This window comes from Coloeus monedula (genome assembly GCF_965178545.1).
Source record: "Coloeus monedula genome assembly, chromosome: 1".
In the NCBI taxonomy this organism is placed as follows: Eukaryota; Metazoa; Chordata; class Aves; order Passeriformes; family Corvidae; genus Coloeus; species Coloeus monedula.
The window spans coordinates 47255765-47278185 of NC_138781.1; the positions used below are offsets into that span (position 1 = coordinate 47255765).

General features: G+C 42.0%; 1 protein-coding gene across 1 annotated transcript in view; it reads left to right on the forward strand.

Moving 5' to 3' along the window:
- The window catches only part of BMPER (BMP binding endothelial regulator), a gene marked incomplete at its 3' end in the record, with an annotated part of 146189 nt that overhangs the window by 32979 nt on the left and 90789 nt on the right, over window positions 1–22421 (forward strand). The window contains exons 4-6 of the mRNA XM_082286003.1: window positions 2744–2826; window positions 4311–4401; window positions 5550–5632. Of these exons, the coding sequence (XP_082142129.1) occupies window positions 2744–2826; window positions 4311–4401; window positions 5550–5632 (257 nt within the window). The remainder of the gene's footprint in view (window positions 1–2743; window positions 2827–4310; window positions 4402–5549; window positions 5633–22421) is intronic.

A 22421-nucleotide genomic window follows, 5' to 3' on the forward strand; every position in this document is an offset into this window, starting at 1 on the left:
TTTTGCTTGACATTCAGCCTTCCCCCATCTCTCCCCAAGCCTGCTTGTTTTACTGGCTAACTCTCCCCTTCCTTCATGCTGCACCTTCTGCCGAGCATCTGCTGAAATCCAGCTCCTACCATTGGTGTTGGACAGGTGCTGCTCTGTCTCCCTCACTCAACCTGCTGGCCCATGCCAAAGCTCGAGAGCAGTCTTAGTACCTCCAATGCTTCTGCAGTCTTTTCCATTCTGGTATCTATTTTTAAATTTCCCTTTTGGTGCCTGCAGACTCTCCTTACCATGGTTGCTTCTGGTGTGCCATCCCATTGCTGCTTTCCACAGGGACAATGGCTGGTGCTGCAGGGAAGAGGATTTTGTAGCATAGCTTGGATGTGCACTTCAAGCAAGAGAAGTGCTGGCTGTGTGAGTGCACCACGTTCATGCTTTGTTGACCAGGCTAATCCTTGAGCTGAAAATTTCAGTTTAATATGCACATCTGTGCATGCAGATTAGCCCAGGGTCATTAGCTTTCTTATAGAGGAAACATTTTACATTAAAGAACATAATTGCTGAGCAGATATGCAAGGTATTTTGCAGTTGCTATTTTCCAACCTAGCTTTTGATTCTTGATTCTGTTAAAACATACACACAGATATTTAACAACGCAGCTCATTCCATGTTCAGTATCTTGCACACTTGTAAACTGTTTCTCGGATTGAGACCAGTATGACCTGGGCTTCAGCAACTTGGGGATGTTAAAGACATTAAATAGGCTCTGCATTCATCAGGGTTTTCGGTGAGCAGTAAGTGGGACTGTGCTGCAAGATTAACTCAGTGTTTTTCAGAATGGAACTTCAAAATGCATCAGACGAGTATTGGGCTTCACTCTTCTCTCTTGACATGTTGTCCTGCATGTATGAGAGGTCACAGAGAACTGTATTTAATGCACTGAGAATCTGAACATTTATTATTCAAAATAATTTCATAGAGACTTTGCTACTTAAAAATACGAGATTCAGATACATGGTTTATACCTTTCAATGTTTGTCAAAGATGAAATTATCACAGTCAACTCTGAGACTACTGATCATCTCTTTCCAAAATATATCTGTTTCTGCTTAGGTAAGTGAAATAGCCACAGCATCTACAAGTTTCTCTCATGTTGCTCTGTATTTAGCCTGGAAAAAGAATTTCTGATTACTGCAAATCCTGAAGTACAAGTCTTCTGTTGTTGAAGAACTTAAATAGAGGCAGTTAACACATTTACAAATGATCTTTATAGATCACGATTCCTTTAAATTTTGTGTTGAATTCACAACGATTTTATGGAGATTTTAAGTTCCTCTGCATTTCAGAGCTGTGACTCTTGAGTTTTCTTTTACTGTGGGCTTAAAGATTTACTGGTGTAGGGCTGATAAATTGCCTTTATTTTCAGAAGGACATAAAACGTATCCCAAAGCAGGACAGTGCACCCTACACAGCAGAGACAGACTTAGAGTAGTTGCTGAGGTAGGGTGTGGAAAGACAATGGTGCCATGGGCATTGTTTGACTGATTATAGTTTTGCAATTCTGTAGCTCTAAGTACATGTCTGTGTTTCAAAGTCTTTAGCAAGACTCCTGTTGGTTTCATGGGCTCTTTGATCAAGCTAATTTTGAATAAAATATACTAGGAAAACAACGTAAAAGCAATAAATGGAAAATGGGCATTTTTCCCACAGAAAATAGGGTATGTGTTATTTCCAAAATTTTTCTCAGAACCACTCCAGGTCTCCAAAGAATTATTTTTTAGTTGAAACAATTTTGCATTAATAAACTAACTCTTTTAAGACAAATATTATATTTCTACTTTATGAGTATTTTCTGGTTTTGCTTCTCAGGGGAGTATTTTATTATTTTCTTTTTTGGTTTACTTTTTTTGCAAATACCAGAAAATGGCAAAAGAGAAAACCAAAAAGGAAGGGAAACTAGTAGGAACATGTAATCAAAAAAGTGAAAATTAATGTTTGTTTTGGTGTTTGCTTTTTTCCAGATGGCTCTATGAAAATTCATTTTGCACAAAATAAATGTGGGTTGATCCAGTGCACAGGCAAACAAACCTGTTTTCTGTTAACAAAGTTGTCATACAGCACACAAAGACTAATAAAGCCAAACTCTATGAGAGTCCAAAATGTCTCCCCATGGAGATTCACCACACACACAAAGGAACTTGATGGCTTTTAGTTTATGTGGATGGTGATCCCTCCTGTCATGAATGTGAAAAGGCATAAAGGGAGAGGTAGCTCTGCCAGTCTCAACTCATCCATGCTGAGCGGTGCTTGCTGAAGAGCTCTCCCGAGGGCTTTGGTTAATGGACGAAGATAGCATGGCCAAGCTAGATGATGAATGCTTCCAGCTCTTCTTTTACCCTCTCTCCTCCCTCTCCCCATTCCAGTGCTTGAGTAACTGAGTAGTTCCTGAATGGGCTGCGGAATAAGCACTGACATCCATTTTTAAGCGAGCTATCACTGATTTTGGTTTGTCTTGACCACTCAGAGTTAGTAAGGAGTTTGGCCAGCTGTGCATCAGCAGCAGTTGTCCAGGGCAGTGCTGACAGTCCTCTCAGGACACTATCCTCCTTGTTCATCCCAGCTCTCAGCTCTACCTCTTCTGTTAACCCAGGGGACAGGGTGGGTTGCATTTTGGATGCTGCCTTGTGATCCTCATCAGCAGCATCCCACAACATTATGTTCAGCTGAACTGATGTGCTTCTCTCTCGTCCTCTAGATTGCAGTTTTGGAGGAAATACATACAACAGCTCCATGAAATGGCACCTCCCCAGCAATCCCTGTGTTACATACCAGTGCCAGGTAAGGATGTCATAAAAATCGTGCTAATTGAGTTGTAAGCTTTTCCCAGGAAATCCCGAGCCTTCATTTATCCAATCCAAATAACTTGAAATATTTTATGCCCAAAGCACAATATGGACTTTGCATTTAAAGTAATTTAAATCCACTCAGATGCAGCCAGCTATAACCAAACATTCCAAAGTACAGGTTTTAAATGACTTGAGTACCCCGATACCCAAACTTTGCTGAAGGAGAGGTACACAGCCATGCCATTTCCTGCTGTCTTGACCTTGAAGTAAGTCCTCTTTTCTTCAGCCTTCTAAGCCTTTTGTGAGATACAAATTATTTTAGTAATTGGACACTTCTGTGTGTATGTGTCCATAGGTTTTACCTTTCTTTAAGAAAACCCCACAGCCAAATCTTTTTTCTGGGCTCCTGCACTGTTAACACAGTGGTATTTTTGGTAGCTTGGCTATCTGCAACCATAACATTTTCAAGATTGTCGCTTGTCAGGCTCAAACCAAGTAATTATGTAGGCGATTTTAGCTTATGTCTATAAATAGGTCTGCCATTTTTGCTGACAATTTGATCTGGTTTTAATAGTAGCACTCAGGCAGCTACTCAGAATGGCAGTTTGGAAGAGGAGATTAGTGAGTATGAAGAGCTTCTACTAAAAGAAGAGAGTTTTAAGGGTTTTTTTTCTCTTTTTCTATAATACTTCTGCTCTGTGAAACCAACTCATTTTTGAGAAAAAGTACACTGAGAAGACTGAAGCTGGAGCAGTATTCTGTATCCTTGCACTTAATGAAAAGAAACTCACTATATGAATTTAGATACACTGCGTGAAATTATCAGTTCTTTATTGCCTGTTTCAGTGTCTAAATGTAAAACTGGGTGATCCTGTTTACCCTAGATCCACTAATTTAAAAACAATTTTGCCTTGCCTCAAACAGCTGCAAGGAGAAAAAAAGCATAGAGCCTCACACCCGGGTTTGTTCAGGAGGACTCTTGACTTCTTGAATAAGTACAGGAAATGTTAATTTACTAATACTTATCAGGCAAAATATCAAAGATAAGCGTCTCCCCTCTGCAGAACAAGATGCTTTTATCTGCTTTCTAAGTCTATTTTCCTCCAATAGGAGAGGGAGGAGAATGCCCTGTGTCTGGCCTGTTTTCACCAGAGCTGCATGGCAGATTACCGAGGTAAAGGATTCCTGATAAAGCAGGATTCCTTTTCCTAAGAGGATGCTTGGTTTTTTACCTGATGCATTTTAAGGCAAATCCCATGTCTGGAGTCAGGGAGACTCCAGACAAGTGGATCTTTTGACTGTGGATTAATCTGAATCCTGATACCAGGCAGCGGTACGGAAAGAAAAGAAGTTTTGAAACCCAGTGCTTTGCAGCATGTGCTGGGCTTTAATTCTACTGTCAGTAATTGTGAATCTTTGCATGTTAAAGCAACCACAATGCTAACAATGCATGTGTCTGATCTGCTTCTTTTTCAGGAAGGAGTGATAGTAGAGTCAGAAGTACAGTGTGTTGTTCATTGCAAAAACCCTTCTAAACTCAGGGGAATGTGTTGTCCTGTGTGTCCAGGTGAGATTTCATGGTTAAGATGCTGTTCTACAAATCCAATGTATTTCTACTGATACCCATCATCACCTGGGAGGCTGCCTCTAACTTCTCTGTTATACTTAACAAGTTATGAAAATGTGGGCTGGTGACTCACAATGCACAAAGTCACACAAGATACATTTAATGTTTTAGTAGAGTACATGCAGACCAGGGGATGCATAGGCAATATCCTATGCCAATATCCATAGGTGTGTTTATGTCATTTTTCAGAGGGTCTGCAAGGTGGGTTTGCATGACTGACGACCATGATTTTGTTAAGAGGGGAAGGATAAGAGTAATTGTAAAAAAAAGAGATTCGCTTTTTGAAGGGGAGTGAGAATGGGTTGCCTTTGTGAAGCAGAGTGGCAAATTACCAGGTTTCTTAGGTTAATTTGATTTCATCAGAGGTTTTGTAGGTAAGCACTGCTCCAGCTGTGATATAATGGATTTATTATATTTTGATTAGCTATAATATCTATTAATATATAATATAAACTCAGGGAGTAAGAATGAATATTAAAAATAGACTAAAAAAGTGTTTTAAAGACACTCCTAATGGGAGACTTAGCATAGCCTTGACTTCACTTTTTGTAGAAGGATGTTTTCTTTCCCCTGCAAAAAAAGATATTTAGGGTTTTTCAAGGATTTGTTAAGGATTATGAAGTGATTTGTTTTCTTCTAAAGTGATCCTCTCTCTACAACTGCCTGAAAGGAGGTTGTAGCAAGGTGGGGATTAGTTTCTTCTCCCAGGCAACCAGTCACAGGACAAGAGAACAGTTGCCAGCTGCTCAAGGGGAGGTTTGGCCTCCTCTGAGGACAACAGGAGGAATTTCAGCATGAAAAGATTGTTAAACCTTGTAATGGACTGCCCAGGGTGTTGAAGTCAGTATCCCTGAAGTGGTTCAAGAAATGACTACATGTGGCACTTAGTGCAATGGTCTACTTGTTTAGATGGTAATCACTCAAAGGTTGGACTTGATATCTTGGAGGTCTTTTCCCACTGAAACAATTCCATGATTCTGTATCAGGATGGTACAATTTACTTTTCATATTGTTGTACAGTGGGGTGTGTTAGAGAGAAAAGGCAGCATTCTATCTTGAGCTAAACTTACTCAAATGCTGTTTTCCAGGTTGTGTATTTGAAGGGAGACTTTACAATGAAGGAGAAGAATTTAAGCCTGAAGGAAATAAATGTACTAAGTGCTCTTGTATTGTAAGTATTTGCCTTTTGGCATTGTATCTCCCTGTATGAACTTCAAAAGGCACATTTTTATTGCCATAACAAAGCAAAAATATAAGTAATTCAACACTATTATGCATTCTTCTCTTGGAATTCAGGTCTCTGTTGAAGAATTTGTGGCATTAATACACTGTATCACTCACATTTTGAATATATAATCTTTTTTGTGACCTTACACTGTATGCAGGTGGAGCAGGTGTTGAATAAGTGGTGCATTTTTTGTGATAGGATCATGCAGGAGGAGACAGAAATCTTTTTGGCCTTCATCTATTGATCAGCATTTATTAGATGCTTCCTTAAGCCAAATTTTTCCAAGGATTCCTTTCTGCTGTATGCAACAAAGGCTTTTTCTCTGAATTACTTAGAGAAAGAATGAGGGTAGCCTCCTGAGGCTGTCCCAGGTGGATTTTTGGCTTGATGCTTGATGAAAAGGTCATATCCTGGATTTTTTTATTCTTGACTAGCAACAATATAGAGAGGAAGTAATAATTGCATCCTTTGGGTAATGAGTACAGGCTTCTTTTTCACTTCCATTAAGTTAAAAGATAATGCTATATGAGTTGGGGCAGATAACTTTGGCTTCCTTGCTGTAATCTGTGAAATGAGTAAAATGTAAAGTTCAAATCACTGCTTTTGTTGCAATTTGTGGGCTGGTTATCAGCAGAATATGTAAGGCTTTACATTTCAGTAGAATGCCAAGAAATTTGTCAGTACCAGACACAGTTCTCCTGCATCATGAAAATAAAATAAAAAAAGGAAGAGAGAAAGATAGACTTCAAAAATGAATATATCTCTACACCCATACATGCCTTTAATGTAGCTGCTGCAGAGTACTTGAACTGTTCTGTGGGGAAAAAACCCTGGTAATCTGCAAAATTAATTTACACTAAGTCATCACTGCTCCTGTGGAGATCAGGGTGCTCAGGTAATTTTTTTTTTTAAAGTTTTAATCCTGTAATAATGAAAACATGCCATCACACATGTCACAGGGATATATCCCCTGGGCTCCTGCTCTGCTGAATGCCTTCAGTCCCAGGCTGAGAACTCCCTCTGTACTTGGTCCCCCTCTCACTTCAGCTTCAGCTGTAAAGCAGTAGCTTTACACTCCAGCTTTCCTTAGTTATGTTCCTCAGGGGAAGGCAGGTAGGAATGATTGAGAAGTTTGTGGAAACATGCTTGAGTTTTTGGGCTCTGTTTTGCTCTTTCATAAGTACTGTACAGATATTGCCTATTGCCCAGTTATTGGTGTGCCAACATCTCCTTGATCAACTTTCCTTTGTTCTCTGAATATCAAAAGCTTCTGTGCTGAGAAGAGCATTGGAGGTGGGAGATACCTGGGGAGAGCAGTGTAAAGAAATAAAGGAATAAAGGGTCACACCTGAAGGTCTGACCTGGAGAGTTAGTCAGCTGTGTTAGAGAAGGAAATGCATCAACTATTGAGAGTAAGAAGTTTAAAGGCACTTAACCATCCGTTCCAAGAAAGACAACATGATTGTTTTGTGTGTTAATGACTTCTGTATAAAATGTCCAGCTCTCATTCTGAATCTTTCTGACAGTTAAAGAAGTGCCATCTACGTGTAAGCCACACCAGATCTCCCTTCCCTCTCTCTGCACAGCCTTTTTTTACCCTCTTGCTAGTTTCCTCCAGAATTTGATCCTATGCTAATTCCTATGTGATTTAAATTTGAAGTAAATAAAGGGGGCATCCTCAGGGCTGTGATAGCAGTTTGGTACCTGCTTTGCATCCATTCCCTTTTGAGAATGGGTGCTCAGTGAATCTCTTATCTAAGCAGTTGGTGGATGGATGTCTTATTTGAAGATACCTATCTAGTCATGCAAAGTGATGGGAACAGGCTTGTGTGTGATGTGCTGTAATTTGTGCAGGCTTTAACAGATGGAGGGAAGCTCCTCACCCCAAATTAGACTTCTGGGATTTCAGATTGTAACTAGTGAGTCTTTTGTGGAAACATGGCATAGGAGGTAGCACAAATTATTGCTAAGCTATTTTGGGGATGTGTGTATAAGGATTCCAGCTACTCTCACTTCAGGGTGTATTCTGCATTTTACTTGGGAGCAAGCTTTTCAAACAATGGATGATTCTGGACTCCACAGGCCATCACTGTTCCAGGGGTAGCTCAAACTTGGGACTGCAGACACCATTGGACAGGAAGAAAGTAAAGAAGGATGTCTGTGGTTTGTTTTCCCAGAGAGATGAAGGGTTGATCAGCACTCGCTAAATGTATTAAAATGAGGAATTACTTAAAAAAAAGGAATTTTTTGTTGCAAAATGATGCACCCAAAGGTCAGTACACATCTGCAAGTCTGGGCAGTGGGGATGCATCTTGGGAAAGCACTTTGGTAGTTCAGGTTCATGATATTTTCAGCTCAAAATGGTGCCTACTAGATACTATTGAGCTCCCAAAGAATGTGAAATGGCTGTTAAGTTGTTGGGATTTTTTGTTTATTTGTTTATTTGTTGTTTGTGCAAATGAGGATAAAACTGGGATTTTAGGAGCTAGAGGTCCCCATCTTGGTGGAACAGGCTGGCCAGTTGGAAGGCTTCCTATGTGTTCCATGGCCCTGAAGGGCAGAGAAAGCAATGGCATGCCTACACCTGGGTGATTCACTCGGTCCTTACCCACTGGGTGCTTAACTCACCAATATGGTTCCTGTTTAACACCGCTTGTGGTCCTAGGTACTGTCTACTGAAAACCAGACCTAAGCCACCAAATTCATTTCATGGAGGCCAGCAAAACAAGCCATTAACTAATAACTTTTGGGTTGTTACCAAGCCAGGCTGTGCTCGCAGCGGTGAGGCAGAGATGAAAGGCCCTGTATTCCATTACCGCTCTCCTAAGTGAGCTGCTCCTTGGGGCGACTAAGATTTCTTGCTGAAAATGAGAATGTATCACCTCTCACTCAATGCATATTGCCTGTCAGGAGTGAACGAGCTGACTTCTAATGACTCAGTTTCTCTGGGGAGAGGCAATTGTGTAGGAAAGGTGGATGGGATAATAGGATCTCCTCGCACCCCAGCTGAAACCCAGCTGTCTTGCAATAATTCATCTGTCTGGCCTATTCCTGCTTTTCGTGATAGGCCAGTGGCCTGTTCTAGAGAAACCTTGGCTATTTTCCCTACCGTAAGCACCTACTTACATGAAGGACTGGCTTCTTTAATCAAGTGTTATTTCTCAGATACTACTTTTATGAGGTCGAGAGTGTGTTTCTGCTTGCACAGTAAGAGCACTTGGCTTACATGTTTCCTTTCCTACAGCCTGCATTAAAATAGTCAGACTGTGATTATCGTAAATGTTTTCATTTTCTCCTTTGATGTAGCACGTTTGGGAAAAAAAAGTAGTGGAGAGGGAAGGAGAGAGAGCCAGGGAGGGAGGAGAGGAGGTTTGGCAGGAAAGTGACCTTGCGTGAGAGCGGTAACCATGGAGAAGCTTATCTTTAGGTGGTAGTATCCACACTCATAACCAGCCCCTTTTGACTCCTTTGAGCGCTGTTACCCAGACCGTGGGCGCTGCGCGTTCCGGCATGCGAGGCATGCGGCCGTGCGAGGCACCGCCACGCTGGGAGCGCGCAGCCCCACGGAGACGCCGCAGCTCAGGGCCGGCCCTTCTCCACACCCCTGCGGGGAGAAGGGAAGTGGACCTGCTTGGGAAATGGAGGCTGGGTTATAGCATTGCTGGGATGGTTGAGAGCTGGAAGTGGGAAAGGTTGCACTGTCTGTCTGTCCTGCAGAGAGGCATGTCCTGGGGACGACTGATAGCAGGGTGGTTATGTGTGTTTGGTCCCCAAACAGCATAGTTTCACAAAAGCAACTCTGTTCTCTTAGCTGTTCTTCCAAAATGATTTGGAACAAATAAAACCCAAATAGCTGAAAGCAGAGCACAGGGATTTGAGGCTCTTGGAGAGCTGAATCAAAAAGGAGCCTCTGGTCAATCTCCTTTGCATCATCGGGGGCTTTTAAACCACTGCTTAGAGGGGTTCAAGATGTGCCCAGCCACTGGTCTGCAAGTGCACTTGTGAGTGTGTGCATGCAGGAAATGTCTTGTCACTTATATTCCTGAGTGCTCAGATGCAAATACTGAATAATAAAAGTTTTGCTCAAAGAAAAGGAAATAACGGCGGCAATATCTGTTTCTAAATCGAATAACAGGCATTTCAATTGTGATAAGTAATGAGAAACTACGTATGTAAATGTTTTGGATGCTGAGGGTGGATTAATCTTGTCTAGCTCCAGCTATTCAGAAGTAATGTGTCTGATCTGAACTACTTATCTGGGCTCCTCTTCAGTTAATGGAAAGAGAGAGAGGTGGGATGGATTACTCTCTGCAGATGCTTATCTTCCTTCACTAACTAGAGGGGGAGCCTACCCAGCTCCTGGCCTTAGGAATGGCTGAAGATAGCCAAGACCGATCCTGCCTCTGCAGTCAGCTGGGTGATTAAGCATCTTGATAGTGCTTTAAAGGCTTGGCTTTAACCAGTATTGGGAGCTGCTGGAATAGATTCCCACCACAAAAGACAGTGGGGGAGGTACGCCAGTCTACTGGGAAACTCAGGGGAACATGCAATTAAATGTATCCTCAGTGAAGGCTGAGGATAATTCAAATTCAAATTTCCATCCTTAGTGCAGTGCCAAATTATGATCTTCCCAAATTTCCATGTACTTCAGCTGCTTTGATTCAGCTCCAAACTGCAGCAGACACTGTCTGCCCTTACTCTGGGGCTAAGAAACAGAGACAAGTAGTTGTAGTGAGGCGTGGAAAAGCAAAGAGTTGGTCTTTTGGTAGGAGCAGTGTGCACATCCTCAGTTAGTGACATTATTAAAGAGTTTGATTTATGGATGGATGCAAAAGGAGACTAGGAGGAGCTCAGAAATGGGATGTGGAGGGTTGGTCACCGTGTCTCTCTGGGAACACCCCATAATTTTTTCTGCAGATTTTTTGCAAGGCTAGACAGTTTGGCTTTCCCAGTAGCCTAATAAACCAGTCTTCCAGGTAGGTGAAGTGTGGTTGCGGAGATAGGTGTGGAAGAGCAAGGACTTGGTATGTGCTGAGCTTCAGCAAGAAAAATAATGCAGCATGGAGACATAGGCATTCTCCTGTTATTTGTTTTTTCTTTATCTGATTTTCTTCAGGCTTCCAAAAGTATACTTACCTTCATGGGGATTGTACACTACCTGGGTCATGTCTGAAATATTAAATTCCTTTAATTTTGGAAATATCAGCGTTAAAAAAATAATTTAGACATCTTAAAAGAAAAGATTAAAAACAGTGTGAGTTTTTTTCGCTTATCAACATGCATAGCCATTTTCAATCTTCTTTTGATTTCTCTCAAAAAATGTCTCTGAGTAAAAGTTAAAAATTATTTAATAAAACTCAAGAAGCAAAGTTAAAAATAAAAACTATTCACAATTTTTCTGAAAAACAAGTAAACTGGCATAGCAGTGCAAGTGGGCATAATTCAGTGGAGTTATTCAGTGTAAATAATTTTTAATCATAAGCACTTCAAATTTTAGACTTGGGAAGCATTTTTCTGTGTCAAGGTCTCATTTCCTCCCTCTGTGAATATTTGACTTTCATCCTACTCTCCTACCTGCAGAGCTTCCTAGCTCACCTAGTCAGAGTGTGTTCCCAGCTTAGGCTGCAGAAACCCTTCACCATACTTCTAATTTTGGTGAGGATGAGTGTTCCTGTTCAGTGAGAGACTGTGCCCTGTTTGGGTGCATTTCCAGGGGAATAGAGGTATTGAGCAGCTCCCTGAAGGTCTAGATTACTCTTTAAGGATCATGGGCTCAGAACACACAGCCTCTTTCTCAAAACCCCTCCTTCCTTGGAGCCTTTTTCCTTGCGCCCTCCCTACTCTTCAGGCTTCAGGTCAAATTTTCCTTCTATGGTTCAGCATGGTCCCTGTTCCTCTGGCTGTGCAGTCAGAGGGGCCGGCCTCCAGCTGTTCTTCCTTGTCCATCGTTTCATATAGGTAGCCCTATCAGTTATTATTTCTGAGATGGCATGTATGGGCAGCAGTAAAAGATGAGTGCCTGTTGTGCTTTATATCCTAAGGACATGCATTTCTGTCCCTGAGAGAAAAAAAATGTGGAAAAAGAATGTGAAGGAAGATGAAAGCATGATTTGGCAGATTTCTGTGGGGAATTTTTCCTGTCAGAAGAGGAGGGTGGAAATGCTGAGGCATTGGAGGAAGGTGCTCTGACATAATAAGGCACTTGTTTAGATAGAGGCTGTCTTTCCAGTTTTATGATAAAAGGTGGTATTGTGATAATGAATAAATTAGGTGATACTAGAAGCCATGAAACACTTAAAGCTTCTTGGGTACCCGAATGGCCCAAATGAATGCTGATTAACAGCACTCCCGAACTGGGCATTGCAGTACAGAGAAAAAGTGTCCAGGTCTTCTTGTCATTTAAAGGCAATGTATACACAAAGCAGGGTGGATTTTGCCTTCCTAAAGCATGTAAGGAAAACAATAATGCAGGCTGACCACTTTTAAATGGTGATAATAAGGGCTTATATCATGAGTGCAGGCTGCTGTTGTTCCTGAGAGAAAAGGAACAGAGCTTATGCTGTCAGGTGTCTGTCCCCTGTTTTGTTAAACTTTTCCTAATTAACAGGCTGAGATTGATTATTCTTACTGACAAAGAAGAATTAAGTACACAGAGCTTTAGCAATAAAAGGAGAGCTGTTAACAGGCATCTTCTGATGAGGGGACTATTTTTTATTGGCATTGGGGTGCAATGAGGACTGCAAACATCTCTGCTATAACTCACTCCTTGCAAAGGCAAGGATCTATCTTAGAGAAAAAAACAAAGCAGTAAGATGGCAGAAAACAAAGAACCTGGTTAAACTAAGCAAACAAACAAGCAAAAAAAGAACCTGCTGTCCATCAGGGGATGAAAGGGTTGCACGTGGTTCCAGAAGTGCCCAGTGAAGACAAAGGTTTTATGAGAGAGGCTTCAAATGGGAATGCGTGTGGCATCTCATGGGAACGCTTGTGTGCAGAATTGATTTGGGTTTAAAAGATTCCCACAAATTGTGGTAGGAAGCAGTAAAAGCAATAGCTTGTCAATTAACAGGGCCTTTGTTTGCCAAACATTTTATGGAGAGTCCAAGACCCTTTTGGCTGGTGGTACAATGAAGGAAAGGCTGAAAAGAGTAGAGTGCTTGGCTTTCATGTTTGTCATCCTTTCGGTTTAAATAAACTTGGATGTTGCAGTTTTGGGGCTTGTTATCAGGTAACAATAGTTAATGATTTTAAACTTGCACACAGCCTCCTGTGTCCTTAGACTAGATGGTTTAGTAAACACAGTCCTGGTAAATGAATTTACATGAGAGCTTAATTAACTACATAATACCTACTTGTTTTCCTCTCTCAAATTTTCAAAAGCAAAAAATAAAATAAAAATAAAATACTGGAGACAGTATGTTGTTACATTTGGGTCTTTAGGTTTTATCATAGAATCATAAAATGTTAAGAGTTTGGAATAGACCTCAAAGGTCATCTAGTCCCACCTCCCCTCCCACTAGACCAGGTTGCTCAAGCCCTTACGCAACCTGGTTTTGAATGAAAATAAATATTAGCTCAGTTGGCTGGAGCATGCTGCTAATAACACCAAGGTTGTGGGTTTGGTCCCTGTATGGGCCATTCACATAAGAGCTGGACTCAATGATCCTTGTGTGCCCCTTCCAACTCAAAATATTCTGTGATTCTGTGATTTTCTACCCCTCTTTCTTAAGTCTGACCTCATATCACTTTGGGTATTGAATTATTTTAGTTAGTCATGTGTTACTTTTGTTGACATTTTTCATATTTAATGTGTTTTGTAGAAGATGTAAAGTGAAATTTGGGATCAATAAATCTGAATTGCTGTTGAGCTCTAGTGTGGTTGCCAAATTCCATTTTGACTTACTATCACTCTGCCTAAATTCTCCTTACTCTTTCTACTGCATCCTACAGCATTGTTTTTGTTTTCTGTCCTTGAAGCATTTTGTGTTGATAAGGGAGTAAGTTTCCAGCTCTAACTGATAAACTAGTCTCCAGCTGGGACATGTGATAAACTAACATTTCTTGAAACAAACCAGTCGTATTGAAAGGATAGCTAAAGCTCCTTGGATTCCACCATCGTTTTAAATGTTAGCAAAAATACTTACTGCTTTTGCCTTATTTAATGACTGGAGACAAACACATTGGATAGTCAAGGGGAGGAAAATTATACCCAGCAAATTATTTTCAGGATTGTGACAGGCTGTAACTTTTTTATACAATTCATCCTGTTAGGCTGAGAGCAGAATAGGCAGAATAATTAATTGGCTGTCAAAATAGACATGGGAAACAGAAAAGGGAAAAAAAAGTGCTTTGAGACATGACAGTGATTTACTTACTCTGGTTTAACCTGTCAGAAATAGAATGTGACTAGGTGCCAAACTATCGTAACATCCTTGGCACTCTGCTGTGGGTACAGCAATGTGAAGCAAAGTTGCAGAAATCCTTGCAGGCAGCAAAGGGCTTGGGTCAAGAGTGGGACGTAAACACCCAGCTTCCAGTGTGGGTGCCTGAATATGAAAGGTGACTCCTTAAAAATGCTTTCTAACTCTAGCGATAGAAATTGCCTGAATGTCTCAGCTTTCTTCCAGGAAGTTCTGCTCCCACGGTACCTAAACTTCTGTCCTAAACATGACTAGAACACTATTAAACTTAACAACTCCAAGGTTCATTGAAAACCGAAGAAGTTTCCAGCTCTCTGCCAGAAGCTTTGTAATGAAGCATCGAGATTTTCTACAGAAAGCAGATGTGTGTGTGCATGTGCTGCTGTTTTTTTTTCTTTTTCCTACTGGCATTACTTGTTATTTTGTGCTAAAATCATTGGTATGGAAATTTCTTTATTGCCCGTACTTGGGTGTCAGAGTTGATGCAATTGAAAGACCAGATTTCCAGCACTCAGATCTCATGTTTGAGGCATTGGAGCACTTGAGTAGCTTGCGTGCTTTGTATGGTTTCTTTTCCCTTTTTTCTTTTTCTTCTCCAGAACACAGCACCAGGAATTTTCTGAGAGTAGGACAGAAGCTAATGTGCCTTTGCCAATAGAATCCTTCTTCACAGGAAAAAAACAGAGCCAGTCTCAACTCTGAGAGCATAACAATGAGGAGAGTCTTGTTCCTTTTACTACCACTTGCCTTGCACCCAGATATTCAATATACTCAACAAAAATTTGAGAATTAGTTAATGCATGTGAAAATGATTAACTGCAAGAAGTGTAAGGATTTTCTGCTTTTCATTGCTCAGGCTGTTCTCTGCCCTCTCTCCAAGGGGCAGCATAACTTTCCTTCTCCTGGATGCAGCTGAATAGCAATGCTTCCTAGCAGTCTCAGTTGCTGATGTACTATTTATTCTTTCAGCAGCCAGCTGAGCTGCCCTGCTCCCTGTCTTTTGAGGTCAGTTTTTTAAATTCCCAAAGGTTCCTGCAATTACCATCCTCCATCTCCCCCCCCCCACCCATCTAAGATTTTAGTGCTGCACTTAAGCAAGTGTGGGTAAGTCTGGGATGATGCAGGGAGGGAAAATCCTATGTTTATTGTATCTTCTACCATCCACTGCTTTTTGTAGTTGACAGGCACATGTAAAATCTCTTATCAGCAGTACTTGCACAGCATCTACTACTGTGATGTTGTCTTTTTGACTGTGAGCCTGATTCTAACTTAGTGAGCATTTTATAAAGTAGCTAAGTGGGAATAGGACCCATAAAAGTTGACACCTGGTGGAAACCAAGCCAGGGAGGCATTTTCTTTCCCCGTGGTGGTGTTACATTCCTTGTGGTCTGCAGTAATAGCTCTGCCTCCTGAAGTATGGGCTGTGGGGTTTTACTTCATGTTCAAATTGCCATCACTTGAAGCTTTAGCATTTGTGGTATTTGGAGGACACATTTTGGCTTCCTGAGTATTCAGTGCAGCAGAGGTAACAGCAAGTGATTATATAAAATGAGGAGTAAGTTACAGGCTAGTTTGAGGACTGAGGGGGATGGAGAGAGGAGAAACACGATTGTACAACAGAAATATCATCAACTCATGTAACACATTTGCTGTCACTCTCCCGAGAACAGTATTTTGCAGTGTTTCTCTCAGTCAGATAAGAAGCTAATGAGGATACTATTAATATACCTAATGACCAAAGGTACTTTTTGCAGTAGTCATAGTGAGTGCCTATTTGTATTTCTAAATATCTTACCCGTCTGCCTCTCATTGCTGACAGTCCCTGGGAAATCCTTTATCTCAGACTTTCTTCAAACTTATGGAAAGGTGGCAAAGTTCCCCAAGTAGGCTTGGATTTGACTTGCTTGTTCCCTGATACTGCTCTTCAGACTTCAGTATATAGCCTGGCATACTCTGATTATAGTAAATTTTTGATTCCTTGTCTGATTTTTCTTGTAGGGCAATGGGTTCCAAACAGAGAAGATGTTCCCTTCTCAGTATGTAACAGGGTTTGGCAGAGGGGAGCCAAGTCATGCCTAGGGGATTCATTTTTTCGTTGTTGATAGAGTGGTTGTAAAATAATGTGTGAAGCACGCAGTGCTCTAAGGGAGCAAGCAGGGCTCAAATTGGCTGGCACCCTGGAACTGCTACAGAAAGCAAAGATGCTAGCTTGTCTATGAAAACCTAGGGGTATCCAGACAGTACAGAGATTAAAATCTGTAATTTCCAGCTCCCCACAAAATCCTTCATTTCTCCTTCATTTTGAACTCTATCTTTTTCTAAATACTTATGTTTATTAAAGTGGGGAAGCATGCATAAGATGTATCCTGGAAGTGGGCAGATGAAAGCAAAGGCAAAAAAAAGCAATTAATAATTTCTGATGTACAGGATCTAGAAGGTATTTGTGCTCTTGCAAACAAAGTAAACCCGTCATGATGGGAGTAGGAGCTTTAAGTCAGTATCATAAAAATAATTGAAAATCTCATTTGAAGTTCATATCAGCTTTGATCAGATAGAAGACTTTCTCCTAGGGATGACACTTGCCCACAGAAAGAAAACTAAAATAAAGCATAGCATACCACACATGCCTCTTCAGGATAGCCTGAAATATTCATATCTGGAATGCCAACAAGCATATTTGTGGTTCAACTACAGAATAAATAACAATTTAATATTATTAATTAAAAATTATTTAAGCACACAATCTCTGGGTAGTGTATAATATGAGGTGTATTAAACTCTTCTTCCCCATTTCTTTTCCTCTGCTTCCCCTGGTACTGAACAGTAATTTGGATAAAATTTAGTCTTCTATAATAGCTTTCCAAATTACTGGTTTAATAAATCAGAACCAATACGTTGAAAATGTGTAGGAGTTTGACAATTTGTCTTCAACAGCCATAATACCAGAATGAGGATGTGTCAGCCCTATGAAATATTATCAAGATGTTTCTTCACAGTCTGTTGACAGAAATGAAGTTGCTGGAGTTTTTTTAGCATTCAGGGTTTCAGCATTTCAGTGCAGAAAGGAAAGCAGTGAAAAGAAACAGGATGGAAATTTTCAAACATGATAACTTATGGTCGTGCTCTTAGTTTTGACTTTTGACTCCAAAATCTACATGTCTTCAAATAAGACAGTGCTGAATTCCACCACCTCATTCTCAAGTGAAAAAGCCTCAACAGCAGTGGCTTTGAAATGCTGGCCCTTAGAGAAGAAATTTCTTCTAGTCCTTTTAAACCAAATTTCATTTAGACTTGATGTCTCCTCCTTTTATCTGAATTAAACAACGCTGAACTTAAAAAGTTACAAATATTTAAAAGAATGTGGTTTTCTCTGATAAAATTGAGATAACTTTATTCATAAAAATGGAATCTGGGAGCTTGGTTGGGTGGGATAAAAATGAGGAACTAATTATGTCCACCACATGATTTTATCACCTATTGCTAGTGTGCTGTCAAAACAGCAGACTGCTGTCTTTGGAGATGACTATGTGCTATCTCTGAATTTTGAAAAACGAGCTGTTTTTTGTATAATCCCACACGTCCCACGATTCCCTGGTTTAATTAGGGTCATTTCAGCGGTGCTAACTCAGAGACAGATTGAGTCCTGTATTTGTAACTTGCTGTTTTGATACTCAAGAGCAAATACTGGCAAGCTTTACCTTAACATCTTGCATAAAGGCTTGAAGGCCAAATGGCAAATTTTGTCTAAATGGATTGTTTTGCCATATTGAGATATTAAGGGATATGAATGGGGGGAAGAGGAGTGGTGGTCGTGGGGAGAGATGACTTTTTCTCTTTATTCTTTCTTTCATTCTTTCTTGTTCTTTTTCTCATTCTTTTGTTCTCTCGTTCTTTCTTGGAACACCCCCAGTGGCCTGGAAAAAGCGGGGTGTGCGTGGGTGCCTCTGTCTGCGCACACGTGTGTGTATCTGTGTCTCGCACACGTGCTCCTGCTGTGTGCCCACGTGTGAGCGTGTTTGTGCGAGGGCACGCACTTGCGCGCATGGCCCTCGGTGCCCCTGGCCGCGTGTCCCCAGGGGTCCCCACGTCCCTGGATCCCCGTGTCCCGTGGGATCCCCACGTCCCTGGATCCCCGTGTCCCCAGGGGTCCCCACGTCCCTGGATCCCCGTGTCCCGTGGGATCCCCACGTCCCTGGATCCCCGTGTCCCGTGGGATCCCCACGTCCCTGGATCCCCGTGTCCCCAGGGGTCCCCACGTCCCTGGATCCCCGTGTCCCGTGGGATCCCCACGTCCCTGGATCCCCGTGTCCCGTGGGATCCCCGTGTCCCCGTGGGTCCCCGCCCCGCCGCCAGGGGGCGCTGCCGGGCGCTGCCCCGCCGGGCGCGCGGGGTTTCGGCGCTGTTGCGCAGCGCCACCTGGCGGCCGCGGGGGCAGGCGGCCTGTGGTGGGGGATAGAGCCCCGCTCCGCAGTCACGGCGCGTTTCCCCTCAAAAAACAACACGGAAACCTGTTTGTGGGGGCAGATTTTGTGAGAAAGACCAGGAGCCATAAAGTGAGAAGGCAGTCAGAGAGGTGCAGCTTATTGGGTGAGGAGAGACCTGTTACGATGGGTGACGGTGATCCTGCCGGACTTGGCAGAGTCATCTCAGCCGCGCCTTGGTGGCTCAGCCCGAGCCAGGGCACACATCGCATCGAGGTGCACCCGAGATCCATTACCAAACAGCAGGTGGACAGGAGGCAGGGAAAACAGAAACCAAAGTATCCTCCTGGGCCTGGTGGAGCCACTCGGGGGAGGGCCCTGGGCTGTCCGTGTGGAGAGGGTGAGTCTGGCCTGCCACCCAGCCTGGCCGAGGGGCGCTTGCCTTTCCCAGCAGCACAGGAAGCTGCAGAAGGGGATATTTAATGCAGAGTGATAAAGAAGGAGTAGTTACCCCTTGTGATGTTAACACAAGGTGCTGTGAAACGCTGCAGTAGCCTGATGGACTGTCCCTGAGTTCAGCAGCTCCTAAGCTGAGAAATGGCCAGCTATGACTAACTGGGCAATTAATAACAGACGTTTAATAGGAGCCATATTCAGATATTCCAGCAGCTCTGTTTCTGCACGCAGTGAAACTGTAATTTCAGTATAATTTCCTAGAACCTGAAAGTACTTGACCTTTTTTTTCTGTATGGACTGACTTCCCAGCTGGTGGTGTTCCTGTGTGTGTATTTGTGCTAGTGAGGCCTTTTACGAGTGCTTCTGTTCTCTGCTTTTGCCTCTCCCCATCCTCATTTCTCTGGTAAGGAAACTTAGGTCAGCAGGGTAAAATTGTTGGATTTAATTTCTGGTGACAGTGCAATTTTTGAAAGAAATTTTTGCATATACAGATTGATTAAAAACTGTCAGTACTGAAATATCAGGCATTAACATTTGGCTTTTGGTTTCCAGCCTAATTAAAATTACAGGAGAACACAAAGGAATGAAACTTGAACAGTTGTGCTCTGCTGGGGACTTAAAAAAGGCAGTATTGAATTGGAGTCTGGTCAGCTGTTAAGTGCTAAGTTGGAGTTGTTATTTATTATCAGAATGAAGATAAATGAAATCACCAGTCATTAGCTCACAATGTGTAAAGAGCTCTAAAATGCCTTTCCACACATGCAGACGCCCAAGGGGCATCTGCAGCCTCTCTGCCTCCTTGCAGCAGTTAACAGGATGCAACAGCTTTGCTGCAGGGTTATCCACACTTGACATACCTTCTCTTGGGCTGATTTGATGTGTAAGGTGTGCCCGTGCAGGCAAGCAAGTTAACAACAGCATGGGATGAGTGGGTTACTGAGCAGAGGGCTTGATTTAGGAGGTGGTGGCTGGTCAGCGGGTGGGTTAGCTGGTCAGCGTTCACATCGCCACTGAAGTCACCATGTAGGGGACTTTTAGCTCAATAATACTTCCAGTTTTGCAAGGCTAGGAAGAATGTAAGGGACTGGAGGCATTAGTAACCACCTGGAACACAGAAAATGGTTTCTTGGTGATGGGCGTTCCTCTTTTAGACCTCAGGGACAGCAGTGCCAGAAGGTACTTACTCCTCTTGTTCTTTCAGGCTAGTTAGCAGGAAGATCCACCCCCTGAAGTAAGTAATTGGGAGTGCCTGTGCAAAGTACTGGTATATTTTAGAAGGAGAAGTAATCTGTGTCCTAGTAATTCCCGTTCACATTTTATTTCCCTCGTCTCTGAAGTGAAGGGCTGGGGATGGTGTAGTAGACATGTAGAAAAAAATGTAGACTTTTTTTCCTTTTTCACTTTCTTTTCCCTCCTTTTCACTCTAGCAGAGAATGCCTTGCTAATCCTGGGAACAAGCACCCACGTGAATTTCTCTAGGGGCAACTCTGGCTGCCTCGTGCTTGACTTTTCAAAGGGAGACAAGAAGGTTATTTTCTTTGAGTCATCACCAATTCACTCACAATTGACTATTTAAAAAGAAATATCTTGGCTGCTTAACCAGTGTCTTTTTGTTCACCAGGACTCTTATGGACATCTTTCCATTGTGCCTGTTGCTACAGTAACCTGTTTAGGTGCTTTGTATATCTGAATCCTCTGTTTGCTTTTTCAGACATAAGGATCCAGAAATCAAGGCAGAAAAATGGTTCATCTGGGCAGGTCTCTTGTTTCCAGCAGTTCCTATAAGGAGGTGTTAATTTAATATTCCTCCTAATACAATATATAGTTTTATCACAGTTTCTTCACTTGATTGTAAGAGATGCTGAGGCCAGGAATTTGGTAATTAAAAAGCTAGTAAAACTATCAATTACAAAACTGTTGGTAGGCCAGGTTGACTTCATCCCTGCAGCATTACATAGAGCCCCATCATCCAGGAAGCAGATGTCAGAGGGTCAAAGGCGTTTTAGGATTGGATGTAATTAGAAGAAATGCCATGGGTTTGGCTCTAGGCCTTCCCACTCCACTGAGAGAGCACAGTGGAAAATAGAGAGGGGGAGGCCAGTGCTGTCTCAGGCAGCAGTAGCTACAGGCTGTCTTCAGGAGGCAGAGGGGGACTGGCTTGATTTAGGAGAAGTAGAAAAGGTGCCTGAAATGTTGGAGCAGATGAAGGAGGTAATTTGTTATTTACTAAATATTTAATCATGCATTTGGTTTTTTTTGTTTTTTGCTCCACTACTGCTATAGCCTGTTCTTTCAGTAGACACACTCTCTTAACCCTTGCTTTCTCTGGCTGGTAAGGTTTGTTCCGACTGATGTGGCACATATTTACTGTACAGTGGTGTCCCTTTAACTGGGATATTAGGATGCTCTTAATAATTACCAGCTTTCCAATGAGCTACTGCAGTGTAGCCAGAGCATGGTGGGGAGCACTTCTGGGATCACCCAGAGAGGTGACATTCCAAGAAAAAGGAGAGGAAGAAGTGTCTTCTAGAGACCAGCAATAACTGAGAAAACTCTGGCATATGGCATGCTTTGAAAAGCACTTATGCTTTTAAAGAGAGAATGTGACATACAGATGTTGGACTAGCATTAAATAGCTACAAATGAAAACTGGACAAACATGACAAGTTCTGGAAGCTTACATCCTGTGAGCAGAGCATTGCCTCATGTTGAAGGAGCAGGATTAAAAGTTATATATGAATTTTGAGTTTAACTGTGGGTGATGGAACACATTATTTGTAGCTTTTACAAATGGGATAAATGATTTTGTGATAGCTCTAATGATGAAAAATTTTGGGAAGTAGGGGAAGGTCCATTTGACTCAACTACAGCTATATCCCTGGACTGGTAACACTTCTAGAGAAAATGGGCATTTGGCCAGCCAAGCTTAGCAATGAACTCACCTTCCACTGGGACTGCCTGTCCTATTTTCTTGAAAAGCATCTGTGTGCAGGACTTATTCACAGTGCTCTTTCCTTGGTTGTGGCTTGTCCTGTTGGAGACAAAAGAGGAAGCTTGATCTGGCTTCACACCTTATCCTTTCTCCTCATATGAAGGTAGGCAAAGAGCCAGCAGGAGAGCAGAAAAATACATTTCAAGCTGGAACACTTAATCTCTATGCATTTTCCCGGGAAGCGTGGCTTTTCCCTTTTCTTGCACAGTATTTTCATGATACTGAACGTTGTCCATTAATCTGATATCCTTGAGAACTGTCAAGAATAGAACACTCATGTGAGTTGCAGGATTTATTTACCTTCCCCTGAAACATGGAAAATTCTCAAAACACAGGAAATGTATTAGAAGAACGAATCATTATACTGAAGAATTCGGTAAAAGAATGGTTACTTTTCTTCCCCGCTGCTCCTCCTGCAGTTCAGACCATTAGGAACAATGGCA